Genomic DNA, 24,491 nt, shown 5'->3' on the forward strand with positions numbered 1-24,491 from the left:
TTAAGCACTAACCCAATGAACCAGAAAATCCAGTAATAGCCTGGATAAGGAGCCTACAGTCTGGATTGGAGCGACAGGTGCTCACTAAGTGGACTTTTGCAGTTGAGGTGAGATTCCTCTCTCCTCCTCTGATATCCATTGAGTAGCTCGTCACACGTGAAACCAGCTGTAGAAGCCTCAAGCAAACACTGTCAGAGCTCTGTGTGGGTCTTCAGAAACCTGGGTGATTTGCAAGCTTATATTATATCTGTGCTTGAAGATGAGAGAGTACACGGTGATGTGTCAGCACCTGTGCAATAAAGGAGTCTGTTTCCCATTGATGGGTGCCCACCATGTTGTGGTGTTAAGGGTAGAAGGTAAAAGTAGGATGGACACACAGAGAGGAAGCACAGCATTTCTGTCTTCTCCACAGCTGAGCTTGAGATGGAGCAGACAAGAGAATAAACTTTAAATTAGTTTAAGAATTTAAGTTTGATAAGGCAGAGCTATTCTTTTAAGTTAATGTCAATAATTTTATCATGGTAGTCGTACTGATTATATTCAATAAAAATTAATGACGACTATAAAAGTCTTTCCATCTCTCTGGATTAATATTTAGAATTACAGGGAAATAGGGGCTATGAGAGAATATTTGTAAGATACTGTGCTACACAATAGCCAAACTCATATGTAAGCCATCCTCCAAACAGGTTCTCTGGGCTGGAGAGATAAGGACTCAGCCACTTAAGTTCTCGTGAGAATGAGGCTCTGAGTTCAGATCCTCAGCATCCATTCCAAAAGTCAGACATGGTACAACAACAGTCTGGCACTTAAGCGACAGTGGCAAGCAGAGATAAGCAGGTTTATGTAATTTATTGCCCAGAAAGTCTAGTCAATCATAGAGCTTTTGGTTCAAGGAGAAACCTTGTCTCAAAAAGTAAGGCGCTGAGCAATGAGAGAGACACCCAATGCTGGCCTCTGGCTCTATGAGCGTGTGAGTATGTATACTTGAAGGTGTTCATCATACACCCTGCCTGTGCCCTCGCCACATGGACAAGTAATACAGATTCCTTCATTTTGCTTATTACTCCCAATAGGAAACCAAGGTCCAAACTGACTAATGCAGCACCTTGCCTCTTTGCTAATTGATCCTTTTCCTTTCCTTTCCTCTCTCACCACGTTCACACCCAAATGCAGTTACTTTCTCCACGACCACATCATTTCACTCCATTGGACTTTTGCTAATTAGGAGCTCTGACTAACATGCCAATTCTATATCCAGCATTTATCCAGCTGATTTATCCAGTTTAGATTGATAAATCTTCCTCATCAAGGAAGCCTTCAGGATGCTTCCCCTGATGGATAAAACACAGCAGCAATCGTGCAGCCATTATTTTTTTTTTTTACATATAATGGGTTTACACACCATTCTTACTCAATAAATTGCATATGAATTTCTTGAGAGTAAGATGATGTCTTTCCTTGTTTATTATTCCAAACAGCGCTTAATAAGTGAAATGTAAAAGAAGTCCCATTGGAGGATAAGAATAAGGCTTAATTGGTATTATGACCAGACCAGTCATTAACCTGCAGTGAATGGAACAAAATTCCTAGTATAATCTACAGTCCTAGGAACTTTTGAATTGTTTTGTTTTTAAAAAATAAAATAAAATGAACAATATATAGATACAGTGGGATAAAAAATAAATAACAAATTTTTCTAAAAAATGTATATGTCAAGCTGGTCCTTGTATTTTCATAATAGGATATTATAGTTCAAGAATAAATGTGCAAGGTAAGAGAAATACCCAGTCTCAAGTAAATAAAAATTGCAAGCTGGATAGTCCATGATCTCCATGGAAAATATAATCTCTGTGCCCAGATTTCTGAAAATGGTGTGTGTAATAGAGAGTAAAACTTCTGGATGGCTCACTTGGTGGGAAAAAGTGTTTGTTTTGTGCTCTGCCAGAGACTCAATTCAGGAATAATCATGGATTAGTGGAGGCAGCTAGCCAGCTATACTTACGAACAGGCAGGGAATTTTAAACACAGTTAGATTGGGAAGCCTTGTGCAAACAAAGAGACCTTGAACATCGAGCATGGGCAGAAGGTGGAGGCAAGTCAGGTCAGCATTTACAGTGGGCTGCCGAAGTAGAGCTCTGGCAGGAGATTGAGCCCAGTCGGATGGGCTGACCTCGGCGTCCCACTGAGATCTGTCGTTGCTTTGTGTGGTAGTCAGCAGCTCAGGCCGTGTAACATGTTGCAGACAGACAAACAAAAAGCAGCATTCATCCATCACTGAGTGGACCATGGGTTATTGTGATAGCCAACAACTCGGTGACACTCACAGCTGTCAGTCAATCTCTCTTTGCAGTGTGTAAATGGGCTCCAAACAGAAAAATCTAATTTCTTTTATTTGTTGGTTATTCTATGGAATCCTCTCCATGGAACAAAATTTCTTTATTTTTTTCTCGATTGTGAGTATATGGCTACAATATGAAACATTATTTTATCAAATAAATCCACATTATTTTATTGAATAAACCTGTGGATTGCCATCTACTCTGCTTATTACTTATTATCTAAAAGTGAATTATAAATTATTTAAGTTTAGATGTGTTTCTTATTTCTTACTAGATTTGGTTTTCTTGTTCATAAGACACGTGTTCTGGTTAGACTTTTGGTCTATCAATTTTCTCCTTTCGCATCTTAGTCTCACAATACAGTAGAGCTTATTCTGTCCAAGTCACTGGTTGCTTCTTGGTCCCATCAATTCTGTGTTTATCATGTCTCCTTTCACCCAATTGACTATTTCTATGAAACTTTAATCCCGAACTTCTTTACGGAGTTGTCAAGGGTGTTGCATCACTGAAGCTAGAAAGCCTTTCTTGAGCACCCTGGGTGCGTCCAGAGCTGGGGTTGTGAATGATAGTGCTTCCCATTGACAAGCAGACAACTGATTATAACACTGAGCCATAACATATGAAGAGAAGGGACCTCGTGGTTGATTTGTTTACCTATGGTGAAAGATGAAATCCTTGATTTCTAACTACATATACAGGGGGGCCAGCAAGCAGGCTCCAAGGGTAAAGGCACTACATACAAGTCTAAGAGCATGAGTTGTATCACTGTATCCCATAAGATGGCAGAAAAGAACCAACTTCAAGAAGGTTGTTGACACACACACACACACGAGGACATATGTATTAGAAAGAAAAGCAATGAAGAATGACACCATGTTTAGAGATTTGGGAGGAGGGATTGAACGACTGAAGTAAGTGAGTTACATGTGAAGCAAACATAGTAGGTCATAAGAGAGCAAAACATTAGAAAAGGTAAATGTGATGCTATGAGGGTGGAGACTAAGTTTCCATAGGAACCCCAAGATGCCCAGTGTTAGAAACACAGGTGAGTGCAGTTGTCCAAAAGAGAAACTGTGTGTGCTGCCCATGATATGGAGTGTCTTGAGCCTGTTGGGACTCCTTCGGGACGCCATGTACCCAAAGCACCAAACGTGCAATTGCAGAATTTAATCTTTGCCCTCCTGGCCTTACAGTTTTGTTTTGTTTCAACTCCTTTTGGTCCAACTTGCCACACCCCTATCATTCTCTTTTTAAACAGGAACGTTATTCTGTGCTTCTTAAATAAGGCACCAGGTGCTCACAGCTAAGTATGACCTGGGTGTTTGAAGAGACTTGGAACTCTAGACTTTTAAACAATAGCAGAACTGTGAAGAGGTTGGGGGACTGTCAAACTGAGGACGGAATTAAAGTCTTCCTCCCTTCAATTGCAGTTTTTAAACACTTGGTCTCAGTGGTGGGGAAATTAATGAATGCAATGGACTTTGAGTGTGTAGAGTTTTGACTTCATCTTATACAGTACCAGTAGGTCACTGAGGTTTAGAAAGTAATAAGAAGATTTATTTTTACTTTTAATCGATCCACAGACAATATAAAGCTGACTGTGTAGGGGAGTTACTAGGGCCCCATCCATAGGGAATCTGTTTAAAAACGTGAAAGCTAATGTCAGTACTAGCTTCTTCAGACTGCGGGTGTGAGATCCAGTTCACGCAAGTCCAGCCTCACCACCGAAGAGCTTCATGACTGTACATCGGGTGCACTGTATCCCTTTGTTCCCTCTGACTGTGGGGAGATGAACGCGAGGGAATGGCATAGCCATCGGTCGTCCACCCCGTCCCTAGTTTAACGCTGAATTTGCACAATAGCTTTGGAAAGGCCTGTCACTGCGTCTGTGTTGCCTCTGTCACACTTCGCTGTGGGAGCTGACATTTTGCTGATACTTCATCAGGCTGGACCACCTGCTGAGAACCAGATTGGTAAGGGAAATGCATCTCACCGCAGGGAGGGGTGAGAAATGTATTATTTAAATACAATTTATTTTACAGCAACTTTAAAAAAAATCAGATCTTCAATTGCTTTGGAGGAGGAAACATTTGGTTGTATCTGACATCTTTGCATTTGCCGATTCTCGAGACGCTGAATTGTTCTAAATGCTTTTAGTCATCTGGCTGTTTTGCTTCATTTCATATTTCTTTTATTCCTTCTACTCTCAATGCCTATACTTTTTTCTCTAATAAAGATATTTTAGAAAGTGTGTAATAAAATGCCATGCCTGGTTGGGATGAGAGAGGTAGAAGCTGTTGGAAAGCAGCTCGTAATGAGAACAAAAGGTCCCTCTAAATTAGAATTCTACATGAGTTCCAGAAGAGAAGCCCAAAGAGGCTGTTTACATGTAAGACAATATTTTCTGTTTTGCATTGTTGAATCTTGAATTATTTCAGCCAAATAATGGTGTTTTTTTAAATGTTCTCATTAATTCTTTAAGGATTTCACAGTGTATTTTTAGCTCAGCCATCCAAAGTCCACCTTGAACTTTTCCGATCCACCTGGACAGCCCCATATCCCTGAAACCTATTTTCCTCTTATGTACTATTTTTTGTTTTAGACCAGTTCAAAACTATTTGCTGATTAATTCGACCACAAAGTCAAACTCGTTGTTTGTTTAGAAAGCACTCTGAAAAGCAGTGCCGAAGAAAAGGGGAAGGTGGAGAAGCTTGTGGAGAACATAGTGTTGTGAGCCTGTGGCATGCTGACCTCATGGCTACAGCCTGGAACTGCCAATTGCCAAAGGTCCAGAGATTTTTCAGAGCCATTTGACATCACACTGGTGTTTGCAGTCATCACAGTGGGAGCATTGCAAGCTGCACAGCTCAGGTCTCTAGTATCTCATTCATCCCGTTGATAAACATTTACCAGCTTCCCACAGGCGCAGGACTAGGCCAGTGGCCAGGATGGCTTTCCTGGGGATCATCAAACGATGCTCAAAGCATGGGTATATTCGGGATGGGCATCTTCATCCTCACATCTCTCCCCTCTTTTCTCTCTGGCATCCCCTTTCAGTATTGAGGGAACCTAATGTGGTTTACTTCAAAAAACACATAGCAGAAATTTGAAATACAATAACCAAATTATTAAGATTTCTAAAGAAGTAGAAGTGAACCATTCAGAGGCAATGTTACTAGCTTTTTTATTTTTGTAAAGGTTTGTGCTCTTTTTGGTTTTGGTAGTGTACTGGTGGATTAAATTCAACATACATAGCAGGACCAAATGGGGAAAGAGTCTCAACTACAAGGAACAATCAGTACAGCAAGATCAAAGGGAAAAAGTTTGCTCTAATTGTGGGAGCCCACGTGTGACTCCCTTTCCATCTGCAGTCCATTCTGACTCATAAGTCATTTGAGTTCAAGCTTGACTACTCTGCTTTTCCCAGTAAACTTGAGAGCTATGAGAGACTTTTGATGCAGTCCATGAGAAAGAACACTCTATCTAGTAGACGGTATACTGCTGATGACAAATCTCAGGAACTCCAAGATAGAAAGTGAGGCTGCTTCTGAGCAGCAAGCACATGATGGAGAGGAGGCTTCTCAGGGATGGGCTTGTAAGACACTGACTGACCGTTTGTGCTGTGCTTTGTTCTGCTCTTCTATAGAAGCATGTCCTGAAATAAACTCTGGGCTGTTGTGATTGCTTCAGCATGACCAGACAGACCTCCTTATTCTATCCTGTCTACTGTTTCTTTTTTCTGACTTTCCTTTGGCCTTGAGGATCCCCCATACAGGAACTGGAGCCGACTTTGTAGGAGTGGACTCCTACATCTAATAGAGTTACTAAACAACCACACATTGCTTTAAGAATAGAAAATTACCATGCATAGATACTTAGTCAAAGAATGTTTAGAGATGATACCATGTACTACCATACCTATGATTAAAGGAAAACAAAGTAGTAAACATAGAAAACCAACAACTGGATAGAGGAGACAAACACTCTTTTATAGTCCTACCATGTGGATATGGCCACAGCTTCAGCCAGAGTTGCCTTTCTACCAGTCGTGCCCTACACAAATAGGAACATTTACAATTGCTAGTCATTTTCTATCCATGGTATTCAATGTCAACCCCCCAGATACTATGCATTCATGCTAATCATAAACCCTAACATGGGCAGAGAGGTCACAACTGTGCTACATAATTGAGTTAATCAACCTCTCCTCCCCAGTAGCCAGTTTATCTTTGTTTTGTGCTTTGGCTCTGGAAATAGTGGTCTGACAAGCATAAATCTGGGACAACTTAGAATATTCACTGACAGGCCCGACACAGTTATAAACTTCCTTCACTTTGGTAGCTTTATTTATTTTTAGCTGATATAAAAAGTACTTTTTTGGTAATCTAAATTTTATTAGCATATACTTATTGCTCATAATAGTGGTTTTTAGTATTATATTTTCATACATGCCTGTAGCTACAGATTTGTCATTCCAATCTCTACATGCTGTCTAAATATAAAACTTAGAAATAAATAAGCCATACAGCCCCTTCAATACACACAAATATCACGCACACACATGCAAACAGCCCAACTCATCACACACACACAACCCAACTCATCAACACACACACACACACACCACAACTCATCACACACACACACTCATACACATAAACACAGCCCAACTCATCACACACACATATATACACACAACCCAATTTATCACATACACACACCACAACTCATCACATACACACACACATGCACACAGCCCAACTCATCACACACACACATACACACAACCCAACTCATCAACACACATACCACAACTCATCACACACATACACACTCATACACATGAACACTGAAAGTTTTCATAAAGAAAAATATTTTCAAATATGTGTATTTATATTTTCCAAACAATGGGGTTTATATAAATAAGGCCAATATCCTTCAAATTAGACGTTGGGAGAAAGCTTAACTGGTAAAGAGGACCTCAGTTTGAATCTCCAGAATCCACACCCTAAATATGTCATATACACCATACAACTCAGGCTAGGGAACACTGTGAAAGAGGGTATAAATAACAGAATGACTAAGAACTAGGGAGAAGAGTTATGCAATGGCGTCTAAGCATGACTAGGCCATGACAATAATGAGATCTCAGCAGCTATGGGCACTGGTACACACAGATCAGGTCCATAGAGCAATCAGCTATAGACGAGAAGGAGTTCACAGAACCCTTTTATTTGGTATTGAACCACTGGCAACTAACAGATTTTGAATGAGGCAAGGCCTAGTGTTCAGTATCTAGGGGTGAGCCTGTTTGGTTAAAGCATCACCTCAGTTCCCTGGCACACCTTTATACAAAGAGTCTGAATTGTTTAGTCAAGGGGCTTCACCCCAGCTCCTGGCATAAGCTCCCTCCCCTGGGAGCTGCCTCAGTCCAAACTCAACCCCCGAGAAAGCCTGCCAAATGGTGACTCCCCCTCCCCATGGAGTGTCAAGAAAGCCTGCCAATCGGAGACCCCTCTTGAGTGAAGGCCAAAACTACTCCAACAGGCTATTTAAACTGTCCCCCAGAGAATGAACACGTGGTCTCCCCTCTTCCCTCTTTCCTTCTCCATGTTTTCCCAGGAGCCACCCAGAAGTGCTGGCAATCATTAAACATGGGCGTCTTTTAAGTTGGTCTGATTTGGTCTGATTGGGATTATTTATGTCAGTGAAGAATTTGTTGGTTAAGAAAAATATTTAACAGAGCCTAGTGGTCTCTAGTTGACAGTTTCAAATCCATGATCATACAGAGGACCTTAGTTAAACTCTGTGGAACACAAGACAAAAACTCAAGAATATAAGGAAAAAGTGATGGCTCAGAGGGAGAAGACAAGACGAAAGGAGAAAGAGAGGAACCAGAATGTTTTATATGTGTATAAAATTGTCAATGAACAGCACTTATATACAGAAGAAACTGAGCTATTACTTTTAAGTCAAGCAGAGTAGTAGATATCTATAATGATAATGATAGTGGTAATAGGGGTAGATATTTGGACGGTCACTGCCCAGCCAACCCAGCTGAAGCTATGGAATATAGGTTCAGTGAGAGACCCTGCCTCAGAAAACAACGTGAAGGGTAACTGAGCAACACTGCTGGCAACCTCCACATGAAAGTGCACAGGCCCACGAGCGTCCACAGACATATGTTCACACAGTACACCACACACACGGACACAAGGAAATGAGGTTTTGGTCTATCCCTGAGAGCCTATAACAGTTTGACAGTTCATTAGTCCAAGTAGCAAAGTTTCACAATTTCACGAGCACCATCTCGAGTCTTTACAGAAATGCTCTATGCTTTTCTTCAAGTGTGAGTCTTTAAAAATGCACACTTTGATAAGCGAGTGTGGAGTGTCTTTGGGAGTTCTCTCTTGTAGGCTCATCCATCTTTTTATTGGAGTGGTTATATAATTTGTGTTTGTGTGTCTCAGTGTGGATGGAGGAAGGTCATTTGTCAATAAACAAACTGCAGCATTACGTCCACAGACAACAATCAAGTCCTCTCTCTGTAGTCGGCCCTCCTGCCTCAAACAGTCAGAGTTTGCCCTGGCAGGACGGCCCAGAAAGCTGGCATTTTAAAACAGCACAACTTTTTTCCTGCTACGGCTGAAAACCAAAAAGCATGCCTTCAGCTTTTCACCAACACCGTTTTAAGTGTTTCGTGGCAGGACCTCTTAGATGAGCTGCAAGGTTTCACAGCTGAAGCTGAGTCACGAAGCCTCTCTTAGATGAGAGCACTTGCTTGCCTCTAGCAAGCAGAGCAGACCCGAGAAATTGTTGCTACCAAGAAAGCATGCTTTACTCTATTCTTTCCCAAGCTTTCTCAGGTTTTCTGTAGATTCAGTGCCCCATGTCTGGGCGCCATCTGTAGTGGGGAGCTGCGGGCCTCTTCCCACAGCCCGGCTCCCGCATGGTTAGCTTTATACCCAAAATAACAACACACGCATTGTATTCTTTTAAACACTGCTTGGCCCATTTCTATTCATGTGTTTAGCGCCCCAAGGTGTGCTTACCGGGAAGATTCTAGCCTACGTCCATCCTGGGTCGGAGCTTCATCGTGTCTGCTCTGGAGAGGAGAGCATGGCGTCTGTCTCTCAGAGGAGCTGCCCTGCATCTGAGCTCACTTCCTCTTCCTCCCAGCATTCTATTCTGTCTACTCCACCCACCTAAGGGATGGCCTATCAAATGGGCCAAGGCAGTTTGTTTATTGACAAATGACCTTCCTCCATCACAGTGTAAAATCCAACTGCTCTTGAGAGTGATGGAGTATTTTTCTCTGTTTAATTTAATACATAAATTATAATCTAGTTAATAAAATGTAAGTCAGACACTTCATAGGGCCATCATTGAGGCATTACCTAGAGGTTGAAATCCCAGTGTGAGAGAATTGTTATGCAACTATTAAAAGCAGTATCTGAAAGACTAAAGAGCTTGCCTTTAGTCTTTCAACAGAGTTTTTTCACCTATCTATTTATATCACCTGGCAAGTGAAAGACTGTATCCCTCTGCTTAACAATTACTCCATTAAGGTTGAGTTAGATGAGGGGAAATGCCACTTCACTGTGGAAACAGCAAATAAAACGTAGTTACCTTTTGAATATGTAAATTTTTACCTTTAAGTCCAAACCCCTCCCACACCTTTCCCTAAAGCAAGCAAGTATGTTAGTATGTTTGACTGTTATTCTGGCAAACTTCATTATTGACATAATGGTCAACAGTGCGAGGAAGACAGTCTCAAAATAAAACTCTCTCATTATAACTGAAACTTGCCAGACAAAGACCTTGCCCCACCCCTTTTGTTTGAGGGTTATCCTTGGGGACCACAGTGTATTCCCCCAAATGTTGGTGGAGTGGCACCATTCTGTAGTAATATGAGCGGCAGGCTGCATTTTTGGCACCCGGCCGTCTGCATTACCACGTTGGGTGCCACTCTGTTGGTGGAGTGGCGCCATTCTGTTGTAATAGGAGCAGCGGGGCTGCTTCCTGCCACCCGGCTAGCTTTAGCTTTACCCGAAATAATTACATGGAAACTGTATTTTTTAAACATTGCCTGGCTCATTAGTTCCAACCTCTTATTGGCTAGCTCCTACATATTGATTTAACCCATTTTTAATATTCTGTGTAGCACCATGAGTTGGTGGCTTACCAGGGAGGATCTTAACCTGTGTCTGTGTCTGGCTGGAAAATCATGGCGACTGCCTGACTTGGCTTCTTTTTTCCAGCATTTTGTTCTGTTTACTCCAGCCACCTAAGGGTTGGCCTATCAAATGGGCCTAGGCAGTTTCTTTATTAATTAACCAATACCCAAATAACTAGATGACTGGCCAGTTGCTCAATGCCATTCTCGGGGTGTTCGCTTCCAGTTGCTTGGAGATTTGCACAAAGGCCTAAGCATGGCATGGGATGCTAATTCGCATCATTACGCCCACTCAGGAAACAATAGACAGTCAAACCCCACAGCTGCCCATAGCTTTACAGAGAGAGGCTCGCAGGTCACCGTGCTCCCCTGTGTGCAGAGCAGAACAGAGCAGATAGTGCAAATGGGCTTGGCCCATGACTCTACCAACACCATCACCTGCAGGGAACAAGCGAGGCAGTGGTTCACTGACTTTCTCAAGCAGCTTCAATTTAGTTTATCCTTTCTTTTTTAGCTCTCTTCAATCTCCTTTATTTCTGCAGAAATGGTAATTCTAGTCTAAAAATCTCTTAAAGTGCCTCTTGAAAACAACCTCTAAATATGTGACATGGGTTTCCACAGCGGCAGTAACTGTATCTCCTGCCTTGCTGGTCTTTGGCAGTGAAATTTTGCAACTCTTCCAAACAGAGAGTAGAATCTCTTTGTCTACCTCACCAAATCTGGCTCACCTTGGGATGCGTCATAACCAACAGGAAGAGGTAGGAATGGCACTGGCTGTCTTCTGAGACTAGGTTTTGGCCCACTCTTGTTAATTCTGGAGACTTCTTCTTGGAAAGCTATCTGATACTGATGTGCTGTGGAACACGGGCAGATCTTGAGACATGCCACACAGGAACATAGAGGATGGAAAGCAGAGATGCTCAACCAAGTCCAGGCAAATGACGTCTCTTGCTGAAAGAGTTATCTGAGTGACACCAGAGGCCCAGAGTAGGGCAGCGTCGTTAGCCCACAGAACTAGCAAAAGCAATTAGTCATCCTTTATAGTTACCAAATCCTGGGAATGTTTCAACAATAGTTAGTCAACTAGTCTCTAGCAGTCTACTGGGCAGCAGTTCAGGAGACAAAGAAAGCCTTTATATAGCTAACAATTTGTTGACTTTATTCTTCGTCCTGTCTGGGTTTATTACTTACACATGGCACAGGATTTTCCTGTGTAACCAGGAGCACAGTCGCAGCTTCCAGACTCTCTGTTGCAATGACCTCCATTTTCACAGAGTCCACAGGAAAACTGGCATTCTGGTCCCCAGAGGCCATCAGGGCAGGCTTGTAAAATAAAAACAAAAAGAAAGATGGCTCCAGATTTCACGTTCACTGTCACCTAAGTGAGATGGCAAATTGTGTGTGTGTGTTTGTGTGTGTGTGTGGGGGGGGTGTTTTGCAAAGAAAAAAGTGTTCGCTAGCCTCTGAAGATTTATAGCTCCTCCAAAAGCAGTCCCAAAAGAAATCAACACAATGTTGTGTCTATCACTTTGGAAACACAGATATAGTAATTGTCGTTTTTTTTTTTTCTCTTTTTCCTTCGCTGATAGTGTGTGTGTGTGTGTGTGTGTGTGTGTTCCAGGCAGTAACAATGAAACCCATTTTTATTTATCTTTGGAGGAACTTGAACAGAAGAAGCATGAGATGGGAGTGTAATTTGTGAAAAGCATCCCAGAAGAATGCCCCCAAATGCTAGCTGCACATCTTCTTCCTCATCCATGCTTCCTTCTGCAGCCTAGCCAAGGCAGGGCTCTGCGGTTTGTGTTCATTATGGCATCTACAGTGTCTAAGGTGGCTAAGGAGAAGCTGCATGCTGTCCTGTTGAATGTCCTTTGAACTACTGATGGAAAAGAACAAACGGTAGATAACTACCGGCACACGGACCTTAAGAGACAGCGTATGATCCACTGTCTAAAGCCTGCAAGTACAAACCTGGTAGAACGTATCTTATGAACACAGAGAAAACAGTGAAACTTCCTTAAACGCTTGACAATGGTTGGAAGTTACAGCCCACTTTGCCCATCTGCGATGTGTGAGTTGTGCTGGGCAGAGTCTCATAATAGCAGAATCACCACATTTTCTGAGGTGTCATACCGGATCTGCAGCCGTATCCTTATATAATTACATCATATTTAAAAAAAAAAAAAAACCAGCCAATGGCAACTTCACCCTGTACTAAATAAGGCTTGGAGAGGCGGCACACCTGCTGTCATAACGCTGTAGGCAGCAAAGTTGAAATTTCATCCTGCATCTCAGCTTGGGGATCTGGTGCTCCTATCACACTTGGTGATGCTGAACCATTCGGAGGCTCTCAAGTCATCTATTGTGCTCTGAGAGACCCACTGTGGTTTTGAATTTTGAGTTTGCCTGTGGTGGAACGATTTGAATCCAGATTTGATTTTCCTGCAATGGCACAGGGGCTGCACAACCTTCCTAAAATGGGCTTATGGGGCCCCCCACATTTAAAAATCTGCCTGTAGTTGGGGTTCCAAATACCCATGATACAAACTTTTACCCAGGATACCTAGGCAGCCTTTAAGTGGTTTCTCTCCCCTCTGTCACAGGTTGCTGGAAGAAAGTCACTTTGCTGTTTGGAGAAGTCGCTGCTGATAAGCTAACTGAGGTTAGTGTTGATTGTTCAGTGTGCTGCTCCCCAGTACCACTGAAACAATCCTTAACTGACTATTCACGTGCAGTTCTGCTGCAAGCCTGGAGGTAAGATCCCGAAAGCTGTGTCTGGCCCTGGGAGCATAGGGGCCACGCCAGGGCTTGAGACGCAGAAACCCAACAGAGCCGGTTTTCACCACGCTCGGCTCAACAAGTGCCTAATTGCAGGTGCCAATCATGGCGAGCTCATCCACAAGCTCCCATCTTATTCATAATTTCATTTCATGGTTAGACTAACTATCAGGATCGGACAAAGCTATCTGATTGAAAAATAATATGTTTTCTAGAGATTATGGTGACCTCTCTATTTTGCTGATTTCCATATACTTTCAACTCATTTTCCTTCACAGTGGGGAATCTCAGAAGCCATTCCTAATAAAGTATATTCAGCAGCTGCTTTAAGGAAATGTTGTCAGAATAAATTAAATTTACCCAGGTGTGTGTACATTGTATTATATCCTTGTGCATTGATTTCCAGAACATGCCATCTCAGTAGGGACACGGAGAGAATGCTAACATCAGGCTTAAAATCAGGGCAGAGATTGAGTGACATGAGACCTATTCTTGTGTCGTATTAAACACATTTGCTTGAGACTGGACTTCCGTTTCCTCAAGTTCCTTTCTTCATTACTTAGGTAGTTACAGTGCAGCCACCACAATAGCCCACTGGGCTGGCTCAGAAGCCTAAGAGGTTTCTAGTTGCAGAACAGGGTGACGTCCTTCCCTAAACCAGTGCATAAGGGATTCGAAGACAAGTTTCAATCCCCTGCTTCTGTGAGCGGACTCAACACTGCGCTGTCTTCCATCGGAGCCCAGTATCCTCTTCTAGTTGCAAAGGATGTACGGACTCGCCGTTAGTCCTGGTCATTTGGTTTGTCCTAGGTGTGAAGTTCTTATGAAAGAGCAAAGGGACATGACAATTTTCTTTTCTGAAATAAGAATCCCTAGGGCTTGATGAAAATATATAAATAATAAGCATGATCCTACATACGATGTGCTGATTTAAGAAAAGATTTACTGACTAGTGGTCGCAGGAGCGAGGGAATACCCAAGAAAACAAAGCAGAGAGTCTGTCCATGTGGGACCTAGATTCTATCAAGAGAATGATCACGCATGTCAAATACAACAGTAATAGGTGAATAAGGTAGAGCAGAAGATGAGAAATACTATAGAGCAGAAAAAAAACCCCACCCAAGGAAAGTGCGAGGTGCATTCTTAAGAAGTGGCACGAATAATATTCAGTGACAAGTGACCAAACACCAAAACCATGAGCATCCCAGAATCTACAAGCCAGGGATGGCTTTCCTGACAGGCTGAAACCACTTCCCTATTTTTTCACGCAACTGCAACATGTCTACACTTTCTTACGCTTGGCATCATAACTCACTGTCTATAGACTGGTCTAAAGATTATGTGACATCCGTATAGTTAACGAATGACAGTACTGGCATCCATATTTAAATTCTCCATGGTTAAGGAACTGTTAATAAATGTATTTGCATGATTGGTTTTTATATGAAAGAATATGGTCTTTAATTCTGAAAGAGAACAGGTCCTTTGTTGATATGTCAATGTTGTCTATCTTTAATTGTTTTCAGATATAATTTTAACCAGTGTGATCCTTTTCTCCTTTGCTCAGGCTGAAAAAGGGACTGCTAACAGCAGTGGCCAAGAAGACAAGGTTCAATAATTATACTGCCCCCTGTCTCAGTTTCCTCACCTGCAACGGGGGATCAATAAAACATCCCCCCCTCTGAGGACACTGGTGTGGATTACCTCATTAATAACACATGCTGAACAAAGACTGATCATTTATTATTAGAGAAGCCCAGAAATCCATCATTGGATTGTACCTTCCTGGCATCTGTTTCCTTGGTAACCAGATTTGCAGGTGCAACTACCATTTTTGGCACTGCATTCCAGGGTGTTCTCCTCCACACACTGACATTCCAAAGAACAGGCAGGTCCATACGCCCCCCTGGGACAACCTGCAAGCAGAGTAAGGCAGACTGGTCACTTGGAAACCATGCTTTGTTTATTTGAAATTGTTAGCACACAGGCATGACATTCTTTGGGACCTGATTATAAGGAGGATAGGGGGATCATCATGACTGCCAAACCAAAAAAAAAAAAAGAGCAACAAATGTCTTTCAAATCAGGCAATTCATTTGCTTTTTGGCAACTGGACATGAGCAGTGAAGGCTGAATTACTTAAAAGGCCGCGGTGATGCTGGGAGAGAGATTGCTTCTCAAATGTGCGCTATTGCTGCCTGGACTTAATATTCTCCAAGGACTGCTTTGGCTGCCAGGCCCCTCATCATCCAGCTGAAGCCTGGAGATGATGGACAAGCACTTATGTGAAGGTTGGCCATTGTCCTGACTCCCCCTAATTATATGGCAATCAGAAATAATTTTACATCTCACAGATTACACAAAGCTTCCATTGTGACAGCGATATTATCTTGACCACTTCTGTGGCAAGTGTTGCTTGCCCTGTCTTCTTTGTTTTCCCCAGGCCATTGAGTTGTAGAGATGATGTGATCAGGACTGAAATTCTAACTTGAAAACATCCTGCCCTTGTGTTTAGGACAGCATCCCGTAGTTCATGCATTCTCTCTCTTCCTCTTTCCAACTGCTTCTGCTGAGTTCTTAGAACAGCACAATTCCCTTTCCAAAACAGATCTCTGACAATTATTTTGTTTCCCGGTTATTAATGTTCAAGAAACTTCTCAAATGAAATTTGTTTTAAGGTTCTCCTGGGATCAAAGTAATTGTTTGGTGTGCCCTTACAGGTTTTGCTACAGAAAATTCAATGAATTGTGCTGCTTCTCTGGGGGACCGGAAGTGACATTAATGGAGATCATTCAATGTGGTGGTTATGATGACTCCTAAGGAATCCCACTCTTGTTGCCAGGGAAAGTACAAACAGCTTTAAAAGCAGACAATCACCAGATCCATGTGGATGCTTCAATAATTGGGTCCAGTTCTGGTAAAAAGTGATTGTTTTTATGACTTCCAAGTTCCATAGACAGCATCAGTCTCACCAAGACTGGGGTCTGTTTCAATCTAGGTTCTTCTCCTTATTCCAGAATACATACTTGGTAATGAGTTTGGATTAAAAAAAAAAGTGGAAAGGATATCAGTGGGTAAGCCAGTATCTTCTCAGGGTTTTTTAGGCATTGAGCTAGAACACCCAGTATTTGAATTTTGAAGTCCTGATTTTCAGGACCTAAAAATGTGACTTTACTTCTGATACATTAAGGATATAATGCTTTAAGACAAGGTTGTATTGGGATAGATGAGTTTCTAATTCAACACACATAATGAGCTTACAGACTGAGGGGTTTGCCAGAGACCTGCACGTAGTGAAAGCACCAGAGAAGGGCAGTATGATGGTGTAGGAGGTCCTTCTGTATTTGTGTTGCTTTCATTGGTTATTAAAGAAACTGCCTTGGCCTAGTTGATAGGGTGGAACTCAGGTAGGCAGGGAAGATAGAACAGAATGCTGGAAAGAAGAGTAGAGTCATGCAGACACCATGAAGCTCCTGCCTAAGTTTCCCAGTAAGCCATGACCTCATGATGCTACATAGATTATTAGAAATGGGTTAGATCAAGATGTGAGAGTTAGCCAATAAGAGGCTAGAAATAATGGGCCAGGCAGTAATTTAATTAATACAATTTCTGTGTGATTATTTCAGGGGCTAAGCTAGCCGGGTGGCAGGACATGGCCCACCCCTTCTACTACAGTATAACGCCATAGAAGGAATTTCCTATGACAGGAAGAGGCCTGAACTGATCCTTCTGTAACATCATCAGATGGACCAGAAAACTACTGACACCTTGAAATTGAGCTCCCAGCTTCCAGAACTCTCAGACAATTGGTTTCTCTTTTGAGATACTCAGTTTGTGGCACTTGGTGTGGTTAGAAAAATAATGCTGTCCTTGGGGCTAGCCAAGTGACATTCATAAGTAAATACAGAAGAACTAGGATGCGTGCACTCTTCCTAAAGATTGTGGCATTTAAAATGTTAATCATCACTACTACCACCCACCATTATCACCACCAACACTTCTACAGCCACCATCAGCAGCAGCGGCACTCCCTAAGCCCCCCACCATCATATCTTGTTTACTGGTATTCTCTTAAGTCTTTACTCTTTACAGTTGGCAAGTGAGCCTGTTATTCAAATCCTAAGAATGCCAATTTTGTTACTGAAAAGTGAGCTTCCCAAACTTTTTGACAAGATGTATTGATATAAGTTTTGTGCTCAAACATTTGGTAGTAACATATAAAATATTCAAAGGTTATTATTTCATATTGGATATATCTGGCTACAATTCAAGAACAAAAACAGAAATGGTACAACCTTTGTTTCCAGCCAGGTTTTCTTCTCTAGGCATGCCTTAGGAGAAGAAAGATAGTCTAGAATGTACCTTTCGTACCACTGCTTTTCAGTTATTAATGGTTCTCTCCATTCTCTCCTTTATTTACCTAAGTCTAATCTTTGCTCATGGCCCACTATCAATTTATTATGATGCCTTCACTTGATCTCTTATTGGCTCATTCACAATTTACTATGTTTTTCCCAGAGACATTCCTTTTCTTAAGTATGTAAGTCCTATTGATATTAAATTAAAAATAAATTATAAATTATGGAAGGTCATGGTATCTTGATAATAGCAGTGTGAATGGTACTGTCCTTCTAAAATGGTTATGGTAGAATCTTATGCCTTTTGGAGAATGCTATTTGGAGGTGGGATTTTAGGAACATTGTTAGGTAGGGACGAAGGGTGTTTATGTGTGAAATTAGTGCTTTAGTAATAAAGTCTAAGAGAATATTTGCTTGTCTCCCCAATAGGAGGATGCACTACCAGGAACTATCTAGGAACCACAAAGTCACCTTTCATAAGGGACCTTATGCAGATTTCTCAGACCATAGAATTAAATACATATTTTATAATCTATCCATTTTATGGTATTCAGTCATGGCAAGCTAACCAGACCACTGCACCAACATTCATTAGGAGAAATCTTCAGAGGACCGAGTTGCTCAATAGCAAGATGAGGGAAGGACCATAGGACAAGGAGCAGGAAGAGCTGAGGTCACTTTAGGGAGGGCTGCACTCACTTCCAATTCACAGATTTTAGCTTCAGTGTTGGAGGAAAGCCCTTCCATGTCAACTCCATGGAGAAACTGTAGAAGTTACAGCTGGGCTTATAGACTCAGATATTTGGGGCATCGTTTGAAAACTGTGCATGGTCAGTATAACGCAAGCAGAAGAGTTGTTCTGAATTTAATGTAGTAGTGCTTTGTGCTAGAAACAGAGACATGGTCTAGGCCCCTCACAATCAGCGCCTACAACATGACAGGTGTTTACTTAATATCCAACAATCCTTGCTTGATAACTAAGAAAATCAGGAGATAGAAAAATTTAAAATATGGAAATATTTTTATTCATAAAAATCTAGATTCTGTAATTTAAAGAGCCCAAAGAACATAATAAAATCTTTGCCTCTATGAGTGGATGAACTAGCTTTTGTCCGATCTGTCCCCACACTATTCCAAGCCACCGTGCTTCACCCAGGGACAAATCACAGCTGTGACTTACTGAGATGACAGAATCTTCCATAGCGCCCTAGGTCACATACGCAGGCACCATACACCCTGTGGCAATGACTGTTGTTAGCACAGTGACATTTTCTTTTGCAGTTCTTCCCAAAGAAGCCCTTTGGGCATCCTTCAAGGTATGGAAAAGAAGGAAATATTAGCTCACATTCCGAAATTGCTACAACCTTTGTTTATAAAACACAAATCCCGAGTTTCCACCCCTATCTGAGGAGCTATACACAGTTGATGGGTTGAGGGAAAGGCAGTGACTGTCTTCTGGGGAGTTGGCCAATGGCAAGTGTTCATATCCCAGCAGATGACCACATGCACACACGGACAGCACTACATGCATCCTTAGTAAGACATGAACTTGGGGGGAAGAGAAGGTGTGGTGCTCTAGGGGGAGCTGGAGTGAGGTAGTGGTAGGCAGATGTGCTCAATATACATTGTATAAATGTATGGAACTTTAAAAAATAAATCTTTTTAATAGTACCTGAGAATTTCTTACAATGTATTTTAATCACATTCACACCATCTCCTGCTAACTTCCCTTCATAACCAACTTTGTATCTTCTTATTTTTCCTTTTCTTTTACACACATCAAGTCTAATGTGTGATGCTCATGGATTCTTGAATGTGGGGTCTTCCACTGGATTGTGATAGATCTAGTAGGGGCCATAGTCTTACAGAAACTGATTCTCCCAGCAGTTATCAATTGCTAATGGCTCCTCAGTTAGGGGTGGGACTTCATGACCTCTTCTTTCCATGCTGGGATTATGTGAGGCTTGAGCTGGCATATAGGTCTTGTACATACTGTCTCAATGGCTATGAGTTCATATGTGCCGCTGCCTTGCTGCATCTGGAAGATATTTTCTTTGTAGCCATCCACTTCTCTGGCTTTTAATTATATATATATATATATATATATATATATATATATATATATATATATATATATGTTTTATAGTAAATCTATTTAGGAAGTCATAGTGGAAGACAATACCTCAGCAGGTAAAGTGCTTGTGGTACAAATGTGAGGACCTGAGCTCACTGATCAGAAGCAGATTTTTATGTGTTTGAAGCCAACCTGGTCTACATAATGAGTTCCATGTCAGCTAGATCTGCGTAGTGAGACCCTTTCTAAAAACCAAACTGAAAGGAAAACCAAGACTTCATCTTAAAACCCAAGGTGCTCAGCATCCTGAGGAACGACACTGGAGGTTGACTTCTGGTGTGGACACAGACCTGCACAATGTGTACCTGCAATCCACGCAGGCCCAAAGTTGTCATTGTACTTATATGGAGATAGACAGTAAAGAGAGAATCAAAGATGAAGAAAACCTCTAAATTAACAAGTAATAGAACTTTGAATTCTCCCAACATCTATAGAAGAGAAAGTTTTTTAAAATGAAGATAAAGAATTCTAAGTGGCTTCCATAGTAACTGGGTTATAGTATGTCATTTACATAGCTGGTAAATGGGGTTCTCTGGCTCCAGGACACAAGGTAGAATATAACCAATATAAGGATTTCCAAAATATGTTTTCAGCATAATGTAGAAAGAGGGTCTTAGAGGAGAAATTGTTAGCAGGAGCACATCTTAACACAGAGCTGGGGGACTTGCAGGCATCACAAGCTCTCCTGTCCGTGAAGCAATCCATGTAGTTGGGAGTCACTTCTCTGTCCTTTCCAGTAGGAAATCAAATGGTGTTCAGTGATTTCAACATGGGATTTTTCTAAATGAGATGTGTTTCTAAACAATGCTGCTATTAAAATTAAATAGTAGACAGTGATACTTAAATAATTTCCTTATAATTTACTGAACAAATTCCTGAGAAGTTTCAGTAGATTCTGTCACAGAAGACGAAAAATCATACTGGGATAGTCATCTACTCAATGGGGAGGGTTAGGGTTAGGGCTGGGAGCCCCACTTTCCTGATTGCTACTCAATTTTATTTTTAACTTCCTGGGTTGCATTTTAAAATGTCTATCATCTTTTAAATATGTAATTTATACGGATTCTAAAGATTATCAACACTCCGTTTGGATTGAAGAATTTAGTCGAAAGTTCTGAGTTGGTTTGGGTTGTTCTGTATTTATTCTCAGACTGTGTTTTCTGAAACAGACTCTCCCAGAAAGGCACTGGTGAACACTCAGACATCTGCAGAGTTTTCCAGGAATAACGATGTGGACTTCTTGCCCTTTTATCACCTCACTCCCTTCGATCTCTCAGTGTGGGATTCGTATCAGTGATGCTTTCCTCTAATGCTTCAGAAGTAGATTGTCTAGTTTTGTTTCTTATGCTACCATGTCAAGTACCATGTGTTCAAGTCACACATGTATATCAATGGACTGCATGCTAAACAATTCTTTATATTATAACAATAATATGATGACATTATATACACTTTATACTATGGAATATGTGATCTTATGGGTTAATATAATTGAGGGTCCCTACCAAGATTCGTTCTGTCTGTACTGATGAGGTTGGCATTTCAATGTAGAGTAACTTACAATAAATAAGAATGAGTTGTACCTGGCCAAGAAGAATACTCTTCAAGAAAGATCAGTACAACAAGAGAGGGCTTGACATCCACTAGAAAGACTAAAGCTTGCCAAGGATACCACCTGAAGCTTTACATGACAGAAATGGATCTTCAGAGATCTGGGTGGAGGAACAGCCACAGAACTAGAACATGCAGAATATTAAGTAGCCAGTGGTTTACCTTCCTAGAAATAGTCAACTTGGCAAAATCTATGATAAAGATTTTTAAAAAAGAGGGGCTTATGAGAACCTAATTCTGGAAGGTTCCAAGCAACCAAGTATACATACAAACACACAAACATTCATACAAACATACATAAAACGTACATACATATATAAACTACATAAAGACAATGGACTTCTTAAAAGGTTAAGAACAGCAGAGAACATGATCACAGGAATTCTAGGGGAACAGCCTGATACCTGAATAAGTGATGCTGGCCAAAAGATGTCACTGTGTCAGGACTTGGGTCCTGTGCCTGTGACACACAGTAGAACATATCTTTGCTCTTTTCTTCTTGCATGCAGTGAGCTAAAAGGAAAAATCTGCTCATACGATCTTCCAGATAATCATGAAGACATATTTTTAAGTATATGAGCAAGTTAAAAAGAGAAAACACTCAATGTATTTTATTTTATCATGTGGAAGTTTCAACTCCTAAAAGCTATCTTCATTTAAAACACAAATGAAATGATATTTGGACAGCATCATATTTAAATTTTTGATAGTTTCTCTTGAGAGATTTATATAAAAAGATGAAACTATCACCATTGGTTATGTTAATGTGATTTTTAAAAGGGGGAAGAGAGGTAAAAGAACAGAAGCAAGCCCAATTAAACAATTTCATTTTTGAAAATTTTAAGCAAACTCACTGTACTTTGTAATACAAAGCATTCTGGTTTTTCCATTGGAAAAAACTGGTCAGGTCTTGGTGATTTATTAGAGTCCATGGTTTTTTATAAGACCAATATTATTAGGAGCCTTTATTAATTTCTATTTTGTGGGTTAGCAGAATTTGGAACATTACATTCCACTGAGAATATACAATATTTCCTTTCTGTCATATATTCAGTTTGCAAATGCCACCATTCCCTATCATTCTTTAAAGCAAATATATTGATAGTCAATCGGTATATTTGAGGCTGCACTTTTTGGAGAAGAACTCACCCAAAGGAGCTGGCTGGTCTGCACCAGATGTTAGGGTATTGCTTTCATTGCAAAGAATGCCAGTCCAGCCTTCAGGGCAGAAGCACCCACTCTTTCCTTGTTGGCATTTACCTCCATTCAGGCAGTTGTCACAGCTCAAGCTGCAGTGCAGGCCAAAGGTGCCATCTAAACAGACTGTCATGGGAAACCAGCTTAGTTGACTCCTAGCTATACGTGTAACCAAAAATAAAGTAAAATACTTAAATCCTCAAAGATAGTCACATCAGATATCTTTCCCCCAAAATCCAGAAAAGGACCTTTGCAAAGAGATAGCTTGTAACACAGAACAGATTTTTATTTTGGCAAATTATAAAATTAGATTATTGTTCCTTCTTTAAAGGGCTATGGGGAAGAAACAAACCAGGCCTATGACTGATTCTAGGGCACAGAAGGGACAGAGAGTTCAGGCTTGTTATGCTTCCCTTTGTAGACTTTTCTATGCATATGTTATTGAAACTTACTATCATATGTAAGGACGCACACATCTCAAATCTACCCGCCAGCCGCCCACACACTCAGATCAGGGTACAACATATTTACCTCTTACCTAAAGTCTCAATGCTATTAGGCTCATAAATAAAACACTACCATAATCTCTGACACCACACATGTTTTTCTGAACGTTTTATAAATAGAATTGTACAGTAAGCGCTTTTGCAGTCAGGTTTCCTCTGTCTGTACAACACCTTTGACATTCCTCCCCGCTCCGTGTGCACACATCTCTTCGATGTGTGTATAATATTCTGTTCCTTACTGAGATGCAATCTGTGCACATCTTCCTTCTCTTCTTGATGGAGATTGTCCTAATATGAGTAAGTTCAGAGGTATTCTTTTATGCTGATGTTTAGTCATGGGCTCATGTTTCGACCTCATCTTGGTGTGGGGGTTGGGTGGATGTGGGGCCTTGCTACTCTGGGCGGTGCTGGTTTCCACTTTGCGCATTCTCTGCCCCTGCCTCGCTTTCTTGACAGCTGTCTGTGGGACTGCATGGCCCATCTCATGACTGGCTGATGATCGAAGGAAAGACAGAAGAGGTGTAACTGGAACTCTCTCTTTCCAAATCTTGGTCAAATGATTTCATTTTGCCTACATGTGTTGCTTGCAACTACAATTATTCTGATTTTGAGTAGCCAAAGCACCGGAAATTTAATAAGGAAACATTTAGATAGTCCACCTTTATGCAGAAGCATTGATAGTCTTATAAATGAACTATTATACAAATATTTTACTGCCAATTTCTATTTTATAGTTATTTGTTTGCGTTTTATTTGGTATATGTGCATGGATGTGTACATATGGTGAGGTCAGGGGACAGCTGTTTGGCAGGGGGTCACCTTTCTGCTATGTGGGTCCCAGATGTTGAACTCAGAAGGTTGTTCATGGTAGCAAGCATTTACTCACTGAGCCATCAACACGCTCCTTCACCACATACTCCATTTCCACAAGTACTTCCGTATCTTCTCTTTATTGTATAAAAATGGAAATCAAGAGATGATAAATTTATAGGAAGTTCTGCAAAAGCAAAGGTTTTGGACCCATTTTTCTACTCAATCTCCAATCTCAACATCTGATGACCTTAACTACTGATAATGAAATTGCTTGGGTACCGTGTCTGAGTTATCTAATGACGAGAAGCCATGAACAATGAAACCCATCTTTTACTCACCCCCTCTGTGCAAGGCTGTCAGACCCTGGAACTCTTTTTCTGTTTCCTGGTCTTCTTCATCATCTTCATCTTCGTACGAAGCAGCCAGAGAAGGAGTGAGGTAAGGTGAATTTTCAACCAGAAGTCCTGGAAACCTCAGGATGTCTAGTACCTCTTCTTCCTCCTCTAACTGCTCATCATCTAGAGCTCAGACCAGAGAAGAAGACACTGGTTTTCAACACTGAGGCCAGAAAGAGGA

The 24,491-nt window shown here is 41.2% G+C and overlaps 1 protein-coding gene across 5 annotated transcripts in view; it reads right to left on the bottom strand.

Annotated features, from left to right (window-relative positions):
* LOC130865925 (EGF-like and EMI domain-containing protein 1) overlaps positions 1-24,491 on the bottom strand; it is a 639,134-nt gene that overhangs the window by 84,763 nt on the left and 529,880 nt on the right. For all 5 annotated transcript variants that reach the window (XM_057757081.1, XM_057757082.1, XM_057757080.1 and 2 more), the window contains 5 exons: positions 24,254-24,439; positions 22,549-22,722; positions 18,835-18,963; positions 15,078-15,212; positions 11,710-11,841 (listed from right to left, as the gene is read on the bottom strand). In XM_057757081.1, the coding sequence (XP_057613064.1) occupies positions 11,710-11,841; positions 15,078-15,212; positions 18,835-18,963; positions 22,549-22,722; positions 24,254-24,439 (756 nt within the window). The remainder of the gene's footprint in view (positions 1-11,709; positions 11,842-15,077; positions 15,213-18,834; positions 18,964-22,548; positions 22,723-24,253; positions 24,440-24,491) is intronic.

This window comes from Chionomys nivalis, chromosome 24, assembly GCF_950005125.1.
Source record: "Chionomys nivalis chromosome 24, mChiNiv1.1, whole genome shotgun sequence".
Taxonomy (NCBI): domain Eukaryota; kingdom Metazoa; phylum Chordata; class Mammalia; order Rodentia; family Cricetidae; genus Chionomys; species Chionomys nivalis.